Source organism: Pundamilia nyererei, unplaced genomic scaffold, assembly GCF_000239375.1.
Source record: "Pundamilia nyererei isolate P.nyererei 1_Seehausen unplaced genomic scaffold, PunNye1.0 scaffold00020, whole genome shotgun sequence".
Classification (NCBI taxonomy): domain Eukaryota; kingdom Metazoa; phylum Chordata; class Actinopteri; order Cichliformes; family Cichlidae; genus Pundamilia; species Pundamilia nyererei.
Genome location: NW_005187421.1, coordinates 3,435,231 through 3,448,969, shown reverse-complemented (window position 1 = coordinate 3,448,969; position 13,739 = coordinate 3,435,231). Strand labels below are relative to the sequence as shown.

General features: G+C 37.7%; 1 protein-coding gene across 1 annotated transcript; it reads right to left on the bottom strand.

Moving 5' to 3' along the window:
• Nucleotides 1–6,556: 6,556 nt before the first annotated feature.
• nanos1 (nanos homolog 1) lies at nt 6,557–9,031 on the bottom strand. The gene has a single exon (XM_005726544.1). It carries the CDS (start codon nt 8,876–8,878, stop codon nt 8,198–8,200), a length of 681 nt encoding a protein of 226 aa, XP_005726601.1. The 5' UTR covers nt 8,879–9,031; the 3' UTR covers nt 6,557–8,197.
• Between the last annotated feature and the right edge of the window lie 4,708 nt (nt 9,032–13,739).

Genomic DNA, 13,739 nt, shown 5'->3' with positions numbered 1-13,739 from the left:
TGCGTCTACCATAAATACCCCATACAAAAACAGAAAAAGGTGACCTCTGGCAGCAACATAAGGTATTAACCCAAAAATGGCTCCTACATTTAACAGGGAACCAGTGAAGAGAAGCCATTTTAAGAAATATAGGACCTCTCTTACTCATCTCTGTTAAAATTCTCACTGCAGCACTTTGGATTAACTGAACTTTTTTTTTCAGATAGCTGTTGTTTGGTTCCACCTACAGAGAAATTAATCTTGCAAGTTTCCCTAAAACCTATAGCAGCTTTTTCATCACTTTCAACCAGAAACAATATGAAATGAGTGGAAAACAGACCGCCCTCTGGCAGTTTTAATTCACTGCATTATTAAATAAAAGAAGATAGAAAACAGATCAATTTACCACTTGGACGGTGATCAATGCAGCAACACAATCGCATAAAAACAACCCTGGGCCATTTTTAATGATCATTTTGTCAACGCAAATTAAACAGATATGAATGAAGACAAATTGCATTGCATAAAAGAACCTTTTTCTTTCTCGAACTTCACTTTGAGCACTTGAGCACTAGCCAAACTGTGCAATATCTGCAAATAGTATGTACAGTAGGATTTTTATGATGCAGAAATCGTTTTGGAGTTTTGGAGTACTAGCATTTCCAATGGCATGTCAGAGTGAAAATGGTAGAAAGCATATTAATTAATTGTGGTCCCTGGCCAGTTTGAGTATCATATTCTATTTTTAGCAGATTTTAAAGCACGTTTTTTTCATTTAGGCAATGAACCAAATTAAACACTGACAAATGCACTTTAGTGGTTTGCAGTGCTTCAGCAAACAGATTTTGAAAGCATTGTAATCATATATTTGGTATTTACAGCAAGGTTCTAATCCACTGACAACAATTATAGTGCAAAAAGAGATAAAGCATATGACCGAAGACTGAAATCGTCGCACCTTGCACTCACCAGGTTAGTTTTATATATATTGAAGGAATCCATTTCCTTTATTTTATTTTTGAGGTTTATTTTTATTTTTAGGTTCATTTGGTAATTCTTTCTGGTTTCATTTAGATCTGTCTCTAAATGCAATTTTCAATCTTTTGATTATAATATTTAACATTAAAGGGCACCAAATATCCAATAGGCAATAATATGAAGGATAAAGATGGTATCCTCTTTTACCTCACTCTATGGAATGACTTTCACGCTTGGCTGCTGTCCAATTTTATCTCCAGGAGTTGCTAGGCGACAGGATCATCCTCATTGCAAGGGTATTCTGGAAAATGATGGAACCAATAAATGAATTATCTGTAACTTATTATCTGCCTTCAACATTGCTATCACATGGGTCAGCGACATCAAAACATGCTATGTAAATGGACAATTTTAGTATAGCAACGTTAGTGCACAGTAAGTCTGTTTAATCAGAAAGTAGTCTGTGCAGCCACCTTGATGTTGTGTTGTCTGAATTAACACATTGTTTAAGTCACATTAAGACCCACTGAAGAGTATTAGCTTAGTTTATATCAGCTGCTAAAATGTTATAACTTGGTGACAAGTACTCCGAGATACCACCAGAGTCATAACCAGAGATGGGCAGTAACGCGTTACTTGTTACTTGTAACGCGTTACTGTAATCCGATTACTTTTTTCAAGTAACGCGTAAAGTAAGGGATTACTATTGCAAAAATGGTAATTAGATTACCGTTACTTTCCCGTAGGAACGCTGCGTTACTACGTTACTAAAACCGTGATTGTTTTGGGGGAATGTCTCATGACAGTGACATAAGCAAGTGCAACATTCCTGGCAACAGATCAACAATGGATAATATATCGAGTGCGGGAGAGAGTATGAGCGTGCAGCGTTTAAAGCTTGGAAGTACTGACCTTATTTTGAGTTTGATTCCATAAAAAGTGACAAAAACATTAGCATCCGTTGTGCGTGGGAAGACAACTTCTTTTTACAGCGAAAAAAAACCCTAAACTTCGAAGCAAGCGCAGAGTGCGCTATGACGTAATGGGAAATTCACAGAGAAACTCGTGGATTCTTCCACTGACTGCTGCGGCACACCTGCACCAGGGCAAACCTCCGCCTACGCCACTCCTGCTTTACAGGTGAAAATAGAGCAACAGGACCGCTAGTCTGTGACTTTATTTATTTTCTGCTGTGTTTTACTTGCATCTATTTGAAAGAGTGAGTGTAAACACACACAAAAAAAATATTTTATTTTATGTGCTGGAATGTGTAGAAAATAAGTTTAAATGTTAAACTAATTTATTCAAGTCAGAGAATGTTGCATATAATTAAATTTTTGCTTGATGCATAAAGTTAAAAGATTAAAACTAACAAAACAAGTTTTAAAAAGGGACTTTTCCATTTGATTACATTTTGTATGATGGATTATGCAGAAAAAGTAGAATTGGGCTGAAAGATCTATTTCTTTATCACCTCTTCAGGTTGTAAATCGTGATTTTAACTAAGTAACTAAGTAATTAATTACGTTTGAAAATAAGTAATCAGTAAAGTAACGGGATTACTTTTTTGGGGAAGAAATCAGTAATTAGTTACTGATTACTTTTTTCAAGTAACGACCAACACTGGTCATAACGCTTCCTTGTTTCTTTATTCAGTCAAGTCCTTCCCTAAAAGATCTTTAATGTCTTTAATCTCATCAGAAACCTAATTTGTCTTTCATTGGTTTGCTTACTAACATTTTTTATTGTGTATTTAGTGCTGACTGCAAATGCAATTTGGTCAAATTTTACTTCATTTATCAGATTATTTAATTTTATAGAGAAAGTAGTTATTGATGAGAAGAGGAGAATTTCTGCAGTCCAGTGTTAAACAGGCAGCCTAACTAAACTCAAACACAAATGTACCGTGTATGTGTCTTGAACAACTACAGACCACTTCAAAGACATTTAATTGGCACTAAACTTCCCACTGAAACCTGCTGACCTGAATTCAATGATTCAGAAGTGGTATAATGACAGCACTGAGGCAGCACTACACCAGAGAACAAATAACAAAACACTATTAAGCCACTGCAGTTAAGCTGCCCATGAAATCTAGATAAATCCAACCAAAAGAAAATAATAAAAAATGAATGCTCTGGTAGGAGAAAAACATGACTATTGTTTGAATCTTTTGAAAAGGTTTTTCTCAGATACTTAATTGATAAGGTATGGCAGCATGTTTGCTCCTTCTGACACATCAAGTAGCTTTGATTATCTCCTCTGATAGAGGGCTTAGTGGGATGCATTTAATATTGGAACAGTTTAAAAGATACTCCTACACCGCTGCAGTCTATAACTGCAATGTGAGGAATGAATGGTAGCAGATATTATTTGATGTCTGGATGTCATTTATTAGTCAGTCAGCACAAAAGCAAATATCTGAAAATACCACCATTTTATCATAAGCAGACAGGAAAATACTTGTTTCAAAAGCCAACCATTTTTTAAATACAGCACACTCTTAAAAAATGCACATTGCCTGAATAAATACTAGTATTATTTATTGTTCTTTTGTTCTGCAGATCCATGCACCAGAGACTTAGAGGATTATTTCAACTGACAGTACATCTGCACCCGTGAAACAGCCACTGAGCTGTAAGCTGATCATGCTGAGAAAGAAACTTAATAACCTGTCCACCTCACTTAAACAGCAATGAGTTTTGATTTTAGATAAATCCTTTGTGAAATTTTAATTACAGCATCAAAGCTGTAATCTGCCCTTCAGTGGGACAGAGCTGGAATGAAGTCCAGTGAATAGCCACTGTCGAGATGTTGACAGAGAGTTCACCAACACCATGCATGCCATTATGATTTTTCCACATCAGCAGCTTTAAAGAACACAGAATATAGAAAGTGTCACAAAAAATGTATGAATATTTTTGTAATACCCTTTATCACCACATGAGGTGGCAATGTGTTTGAAAAAATACACAATTTACAATTTATTTTAAGGATCTTGTTTCCAGTTTTAAAATCAAAGCCACATCAAATCACTAATAAACCATTAAATATAAAGGCTAAAGGTGTTTTCTTTACCTCAATGTATGGAATGACTTTCATGCTCAACTGCTGTTCAATTTTATCTCCATGAGTTGCTAGGCAACAGGAGCATCCTTGTTGCCTTGTACCCATAAACGGATTCTGTAGATCTGTAACTTATTATTCCACATTGTTGTGATATGGGTCAACGAAAGAGAAGACTGCTATGCAAATGGGCCATCAGGCCATTTAGCCGTGACATCTGAGTGTTTGCTTTGTCCTGCCTGGAGAAGCACATATGCTACCTTGCCCCTGTATAAATTAGTGAGTGGGTACGCGAGCAAAGGTCTTACATTATAATGCCATTTTTTCAGTTGATCTTATTAGAAAATAAAACATCAAATAAAATTTTAAGAGAAATCTTAAGATTCTAATTTCTAAACAATAAATAAATAAAAAATACACTAATTTACAATGGCAAAATGAATTCATTTTACAATTTACTTATTTACTCTTCATTTAATTTATTATATACTTCTGAGTAATTGAAATTCTGTTAAAATGGATCACTGTTTTGCCCTGCAATACACTAGCAATCTGTCCAGAGAGTAAATTGTCTTTTGCCCAGTAAAAACTGGATATGGTTCATGACATGTCACATGTCATCATGACATGTTCGGGACTTACAATCGCCTAGAGTGCATGAGAAAATCTAATATTTGACACTTCAAGTCAAAACAAAACCACATCTATCTAGATCAGGCTCCAAGCAGGGTCAGTTGTGCCATACATAAATAATTTTCATTAAAAACTGAAAATTGTCATTTTCATAATATACAAAATCTATATATCAGTGCTCATTATTAAAATGTTATCTGCATCATTAACATGAAGGCAGCTGCAGATAAGAAATAAAAATGGCACAAACCTAAACACTGATAATACTAGATAAAGTCACTTCTGTCTTAGTAGGTGCAACTACTGGATTGGCTACAGACATTTTTTTCGTGCACTGAATGCTGAAGGTTGCATCTCATCCCATCTAAGAGGACTTAGATGGTACATCAGACTAAGAAGTGTTGGGAACCACTAATCTCCTGTAACTACATCTCTTTAAACAGGAGACCTTCTATGTAGCGACCATGATGAGAAGCAATGTGAGTTAATGACTCTTCTAAATCACATTAACAGCAAAGACAAACTACTGCTGCAGAGCATTAGCTAAATCTTCATCACATGCCAGAGGGGATCCAGTCACCTCATTCTCAGTGAATGGTACTCTAAGTCAACACCTGCAAAATATCTTTGCCTTTTAATTAAAACATTTCTCTCACTCATCTTTCATATTTAAACAAAGAATATGTAGTCACTGGCCAGATGTTGCTGTTTCACATCTGATCGCTATATTCCATAACCCACCCCACCAAAAAAAACCAGCCAACTAAGGCGAATTATATGATCATGAAAGATACATATCTCATAAATGGTGGAACTAACTAGATTATATGGGCCCTCTCTGCAGAGCAGCTAATGGAAGCTGCAGTGTAGTGGAAATAAGACCTGTTAGCTTACTGTGTTTGCCTGAAATGCTAGCCCGCCAGGCTTTTTCACCACTGTTCTCACTGAGATAAATCCCTGTTGCACTTAGTAGTCATCCATTTTTAATGCCACAGCCTCAGCTGGAGATACATAAAGACAGAGGAGGAGAAGACAGAGGAGGGAAAGCAGGGACGGGGGGAGGGAGGAACTGCCAAGAAGTGGCTGACACCAGACGAATGCTTCAGGCTAATATATGTTTGTATGCTTAGCATCAGCAGCAATTAAGAGTGTCTAAGGTTGTTTGCCTGGTGAGACAGACAAAAGACAGTAGGGCGATTCATGAAGTCATCATGATTTTAGTACATTTCCATCATTTATAGAACATCTGTAACAAACCAAGCTGCTGGAGTAAATCAGAAGCACTCACAGCTGCACAACTGTGTACAGCCATGATTTCTTTTCCAACAAACAAGAAGCAAGGCAGCAAGGCTTCCTGCCTGTTTTTGAGCCACATAATATGTCTGCAGCAGCCATTCCACAGATGGCAAGCAGAGAAGGCTGGGAGGGCCAGCTATTCAATCCACTTCAGCACAAACATGATCTGTTTGAATGGTGAGGCATAAGCCAAGACATTCTTGTGTGGGAAGACCTCCCTAAACAACTGTGAGCAACCCATGGCAGTGTGTTTGCCTTTCAGAAACAAATCTTTAAGATATGAGAGCAACAGATCGGTCTGAATTCATCCAAAAAGCAAAGGTTAAGTGTGGTAAAATGCAAAGTAGTAAATGTAACCTAAGCAGGGCGTATTTGATCCACACACAGGCTCTGTGTTAACTCATGAGTGAGACAGTCAGCTAGCTGGCCAATTAGGCCAAGCAAAGCCATTTCTTTGTTTCTAGTCGACCCCCTCCACCCCCCACCCCCCGCTTGGTTTAATGTAGTTTAGGAATCACTAAATCAGTAATCTGAGACTTAAATAAAAACCTTTGTGTTTAGAAAAGGGTAAACCAATTAGAGAACACAACCACATAGGTCCAAATATTTCATACGTTTTTATTTCTCTAGTGTATTTATATGTTGTTATTCTGCACAGCAGCATACAGGAAATTGTGGTAAAATATAAATAACAAAGTTCAACAGTGTTTCTTTTTCTCTTATTCATTTAATCCAAAAAACCTCTGTTAAAAGTGGCAAATTTTGTCAGCTTTTTTTCAATATCCGCTCTCTTGCACACTCTCAAGAATGCAACATTGAACAACTAAATTTTAAAAAGTATGGGTATATCACTATTTACAGACAGTCTCACCTTTTGGTGAGCAATGCTATAGCTTTTTGGAAACTTACTTCCATTATGTTAAATGCAACAAAATGAAAATACAATTATGTTATACAAAGATCAAAAATACCTATCAAAACCCTTATTATAAATGGCAGCACTATATCAATAAACTGCTGTTGACATTTTTACGTGTAAGTACAAAATCCTGTTGAGGTAGTGCCCTCTGAAGTCACTTGTAATGTTAAAATACTGAATAAACATCACTTTATACACAATACAGCAAATCTTTCTCTTTTTTTTCTTCAATTCAATTGTATTCCTTTGGTAAACAAAACTGTCAGAAATGTGCAGTCCTGCAAGTGACACTTTCAATCATACATTCACAACATTTTTGCATCTTTTTTGGGATTCTTCAGAAATGTAATAATGGGATAACATGTTGTTTGCGAACATTCATTTGCCATTTTCTTCACCCCGACACAGAATGAAAGGTAAATGGGACTTACTCAGTTTCATAATGCAAAGCAGACATGCTTATGAGACTCTGTGGTGAATACATTGTGAGGGCAAACCAAACCATAAACACCATAAAGAACGAGAGAACTGACAGAGAAAAGAAATCCAGTGTGTCACCCTTATTTGGGAATGTAAACATAAAACATATTGAATAATATTTCTCATTAAATGTAAAATCGGGTAACTGTCTCATCACACATGATTAGAACAGAGGTTTGGCTTTACAACGACTGATCAGAACGTTCCCCAGAGAATATGAGCCCTAAACAGAGGCCACATTGTCTTTTTTTTTCTTCTTTTTCTTCCTGCCTTGCAGATTGAATGTCAACTTTTACAGCAAGTTGGAAAATATGTTGTGGAGTTTTTAGGCAGGCATATGGGATCAAAGAGTTCCTCCTCCAGTCAGACTCACACAAGTATTCACTAATGACACATTCTTGAGCTTCTTTAATGGCAAACATAACTTTGGTTTCTAAGACGTGAAAGAAAATCGAGGCAAGCTTAGCTCACCATACAAAAATACTTGGTAGAAAAAGGCTATGACATTCATCCCCTTTGCCAATGTCAGTGTGTTCCCTACATGACCAAAATACTTTTTATTTATTTTTTTTGTATTTATTCACACTTTGTGATTATTGATACATATGTGTATGTATACCCACACTCAAAATAACTACAGACTATAAAGAAAAATAAATCCGATGTATAAAGCATAAAATTATTCTATGTGGATAAAGGAACTATAAAAATATAAGAGATCTTAAGAGAAACAAAAAAGAAAAAATCAATATGTTTATGAAACTGGGATAAAGGCTAGAGCCGAAATCAAAACAGTCATCTGGAAATTGTTCAGTGCAATTTATTTTACTTTATAGTCTTGCTTGTTTAAAATATTTTCATCCTCTTACCACCCACAGCCCTCCCACCCTTTAATGGTCGCTGGGATGGCTGGTCTTTTGACAGTGGGCAATATTTTATCGTATGAGCATTGTCCCCGTTGGCACTGCAAAGGGGGCAGGTATAAGCCCTCAGAATCGGGCACACAACCCTGCCGTCCGGAGTCTTCAGGACGTGGGAGCCGTACACCTCCTCGGGCGCTCCGTTATTTCGGCAGAAGACGCAGATTTTCGGCTCCTGTTTGGTTCTGGAAGCGGGTTTGCGCATCTTCTTCTCCATGCCGAACATATCGAACCCAGTGAAGTTCCCACCAAAACCCACCTCCCGCTCCGGCAGCTGGACGCCGAGCTGATTTTGGAAGGGGCTCAGTATCGAGAAACGCTCTTTCAAGTCCAGGATGGAAGCTGGTGGGGGGCTCCCGGACGGGCAGCAACAATCCAGGTGCCCGCTTTCTCCAACGGCACCCGCGATTATGCACGGACACGCCGGGGAATCGTCCAAGCCCAGAGTCGCTTTCAGGGACTCGGTGATGGAGTTGGGATTTTGGGGCATGCTGAGCTTGTTATTCTTCGTAACCAAAGTCGTCAGCCCAAGATAGTCGTTCCAGAAATTAAAAGTATAGTCATATGGGCTGCGCGCATTCAGATAGTTCTGATTGAGAAAATCCATGGCCACTTCTGCTCCTTCGCTTGCCGTAAAAAGGCGAAACAGACAGAGTAATCCGTAGAGTCTTTATAGCCAGAGTTCTCTTCCAGGTATGGCTCATGTGCAGCGATGTGGTCTCCAGTGTTCCTGTTATGTTTGAGCGTCCTGCAAACAGGCTTTCTTGTTATAAGTACCAAGAGGGCGGGGCGCTCTCCCTTGAAAACCAAGTTCCTGATCAGGTCGAAAGCAAGCTCGCTGTTTTCAAAGCTACAGTTAGACAGATTTGTTTTCTTGCAGGCTGGCGCTTTCTCTTCTATCAATCATTATTCTGCAATTAAGGCATACGGCGACTTTCATTAAAAATAGCTTGTTAATACTTAATGATTTGAACAAGTGCGCAAAGACAATATTTCGTGCAAAAGCCTTACTGTAGGTAATTACATCATTTCAGCGCCAGTACTAATCAATTACGACTCGGAGTTTCGTTCCCCTTCGTACTAAACATTACAATCCCGCGTGTTTTGTTGATCAGTATCGTTAATCAGTTTGTATGAATACCATCAACGCCAACTCGGCTTTTCACACAACTTAACCCATTGTGAGCCAAGAGCATGGGCCCTTTGTTTCTTGCAGAAGCCATCCTCCTACAGTCCATGGGAGAAATAGCCTAGGCTGATGCGTGCTGTTATGTTAAAACTGAATCAATATGAGGGAAGCCTAACCGACTCCCATGTTTCCACATTGTCAGGTTTTACAGTTCCAGGATAAACTCGCATGCAGTGGTTGATTTAAAATCATTTGATGAGTGGTTCATAATAATCCTATATTTTGTGTTTTTCGTCACTAAAGTATTTTCTACTTGCTCACAACCCTTTCTATCTGATAACATGGTTTGGCAGAGGGAGAATGTATTGTCAGTTTGTATGTTGTATAAATAGAAAATAAGTTCTGCAGAAAATGTCTAACCTCCAGATCAAAACCCGTTTACTTGCAAGATTTTAAAATGAAAGAAAATGTTTAGTAGATTAAAAAGAATCTTTTGTTGCTCGAAAACAACACATCATTTCACAGTCATGCTGTAAACACAACATGCAGACCAGTTTATCAACAGGGGGCAGCAACATGCAATTGCAGGTCAGTTCATATGAACCAAAAGACCTTTTGCTCCCTACTTCTCTCCCCAGTATGAATGACAGTACCAAACAAATACTATAATGATGGCTACTGGCTGGAAGATGACAGTCACCAATTATATTTCACTAAATCCAGATGCATTCATGTAGTCTGAATCCAGTGAGGCAGCTATGGTTAAGTTCAGAGAGCAACTAAACAATTGCACAACTAAACAATTTGGTCAGTTTGGGGGATTTTTCTACATTTATTTTTTTCATTTAGCCAAATAAAGCACATTACTTAGATGTTGGCTTATGAATGACCTGTGGAACAACTGTGACAATATAAATGGCAAATGTTATTATGAAAATGTTATTTATGTTGTATCATTTTGTATTAATTTACCAAAGTTGTCATTATTATTATTGGTAGTAGTAGTGTTGTTATGTTTAAAGGTAGTTTAATTAAGCCATTTATTCAAGCTTTCAATTGGCCAATGCTGTGTAGAATTCATCTTGGAAATAACAATGAACTTTGAAGAAGGCAATTGTCTGAGTGGTACATAAAATACAGACATTAACATTATAACAGCAGTATTACTTTCCAAGAGAACAGTGGTTCCCAAAAGCATTTCCTTATGCTTTTTTTCTGCTTGTTTTACTTTAACCACAAAAATAGTTTTTGTTCTTTTAACCCCAAAAATTCAAATGGCATCGCCTGCAGAGAGGTAAAGACAGAAGTATATGAATGACCAAACCAATGGGTAACCATGAGGTAACTCACTGATGCGTGAACCCCCATTTTGAAGCTTTGACGTTAACATTTCAGCCATTACCACCATCATGGATTTTTGAAGCCTCAAGTGACCAAGTGAGGGTCAAATGCTAAGTTGTGTGTATGAATACTGCATGGGTGCATCATCCATACAGAGATATCTGCCACAGTAGTTGTAACATCTATTGTAACATATGAAAGTAAATAATGCAGAACTCCTTTCACAAATACTGGAGCGCAGTTTTTGGATAGGCTCTTACTACAGTTTACCAAACAGCAGTTCATATTGTTTGTTAGATAATTACATTAAAATGCTCCACAAGGCACACATGGCAACAGAGTAAAAGGTTTGATTCAGTGATTTGAAGTGTACAGGGTGAAGTGTAAAGAACATCTATTGGTCTAGTCTGGACATATCTGTCACTCAAACTAGGCATGCTCCTAATAATGCAAAATTTGAGCCCAAACAATAACACCAGAAATCAATTCTTGTTCCAGTCTGTGTTGATGTTTTCTATAAAGTTGGGAATATAGAACATGGGATTCTGTGGGGACTGATTCATTTTGTGAGCCAACTTCAATGAGCCATTTGAGAAACATCTGGGTCAGTGTGCACTGGCTTAATTTTTCAGCCCTGGACCTTTGAAGTTAAGTTTGTTTTGTTTTTCTGAGCATTGCTGGTTCTGTGTTTTCATGTTTATTCAAGTCATATTGAGTTTTATCTTGAGGTATATGATCATTTTAGCTGTAATATCAAAAACCTCAGTTATTACAAATCTATAGACCTCTAACAATGCTGCAAGTATGTTTTGCAAAACACAAACACACTTTAAAAGGTGTGACACAGCACCAGTAGTTTCTTATCATACTGTTTGTGTGTATTTGGAAAGCTCACCGCATGTGTAAGCTGGTAGTTGGAGTTTTTCTTGCTATTTATGTTGTGAGAGACTTGCTATGACTGTAGGAATTCTGCCAAATAGCAGCACATTATGTTTCCTTTCCATCAGTAACATAAATTATCTAGATCTTACTCTTGAGGTAAAATCCAGAGTAAATATGAGGCAGCTGTCCTAAACAATCCACTCACTGCGGGCCTCTGATCCTGTGATGAAGTGGGCAGCTCAGGAATGTGGAAGCAGCCCTCTTGAAACAACGATAACACGAATGACTGGTGTTCTAATTAAAACTTCCAGGGGGAGGCTACAGGAACTCACTGACTTGGAAGGTTCACATCTATTTTTAAGGGATATAATAAGAATGCACTACCTAAGGAGACAGGCGTGTTAGGAGCAGAGAAAAGGCACAGTTCAATGAGCTGCAGTATTTTAGAGGCCATTTTTTCACTGTTCTATGTGTTCAGCAACTTCAGTTGAAATAGTATCGACTCCTCATTGAATTTTCAGTCCCGAGCTCCCATTCAGCTGGAGCTGGATATGAATTTTATCATGAAGCATTAATAATGTATTTAATTGCCAATTCTTTTTTTACAAGTCGGGGCAGACTGTGTAAGCAGATTCCTGTGTTGCTGCAGTGTAACTGAAATATTCATGGGCGCATTATTCCTTAATTTTGTTGTGACTAAGAGGGATTAATACTCATCCATTAAATAAAGCTAATTCTATGGGTGCCTCAAGGTTGCTTGAGTGTATTGGAGAAGCAAGTGAGATTAGCAGTGGAATGATGCATCACTTCAGCAGGGTGGCTACGGCTGTAAATTGATTTAGGAATCACACTGACTAAGTGATTGTTGTGTAAGAGTTTTTTCACTTGACAGGGAGAAACACATGGATCATCAGGAAAAGCGGGGGCTGTCTGAGGAAGACACTTTGTTTTAATGATCAGATCATATTTCCTGCACAGGCTCATTAGCAATATGAGGCTCAGTCTGTCAGTTTTTTTACTTTTTCATTTATTTTTACTTTGTGTGTGTGTGTGTGTGTGTGTGTGTGTGTGTTCACTTTGAGTATGTAATCCAGCTCAAACAAGCATTTTGCTGAATTTGGGGAATATGATCATGTCTGATTCATAGGACATTAAAGTGCATATCTTCCACCGATGATTAATGCTTCATAATTATAATCCTCAACATTCTGTGCTATAATACAGCCTTTTATTTTAGCAAACAGAACAAGATTGGTCACATTTGGAGCGCAGTTCATATTTGCCACAATGAATGAATGATTGATGACATTGTGGAATGCCTTAAAAAAATAAAACTCTCGCCTTTTTCCCCCTGTTGCATCTGCTCATACAGCCAGTAATAATTTAAACGTGTCACTGGGGCATATTTTGAATCTGATACGATGTCTAAAACATTGTAAGATAAATCACAGAACACATATTTCTGTGAACTGTGGCTGTCTGTTAATGCGTTGTTGTCTGATGTTTGGTGTTGTTTTGTTTTTGTTTTTGGTTTTTTTGAAGAAAGTTTCTGCAGTGGCCTTGAAAAGTGAATATGGAGGGGGAGGATTACATGAAGCATTCACACGAGGAAAGCTTTCGGCATATTCCTACTCCACTGCTAGGAGCAGCTGCTGCTATAGATAAATCATTGCAATGCCTTGCTCAAAGATACTTAAGACCCAGATATTCCCTCCAGCTCTATTTAAAGTGATAATCCAGGTCTCTGCACAACCAAAAAGTCCCAGTAATACTCTTGTAAAAATGTTCGTCTAGTCTTCATGTTTAGAGAGCAAGATATTGATCACTGAAACAATACATAATAGGTTTGCAGGAATTGCTGAAAAATCCAGTTTGCCATATTGATTGCTGTAATGAAGATAAATGCTGAATCACTCAGTATGAAAATGGCTTGTGCACTTGCAACATGCATTCTTTTTGTTGTTGTTGTACCAAAAACACCCTGTTTGCCTTAGACCCACAGATTACCATGTGTTTTCATTCATAGCCATTAGAGCTTTGTTTGTGATTATGCAAATGAGAAAACATGCAGGAAATTTAATCAGTGCGCAAATTTGATTTCATATGAAAGATTGCT

Excerpts from the sequence above, each read along its gene's own strand:
- nanos1 (XM_005726544.1), bottom strand. The coding sequence starts at position 8,878 with ATGGATTTTCTCAATCAGAACTATCTGAATGCGCGCAGCCCATATGAC.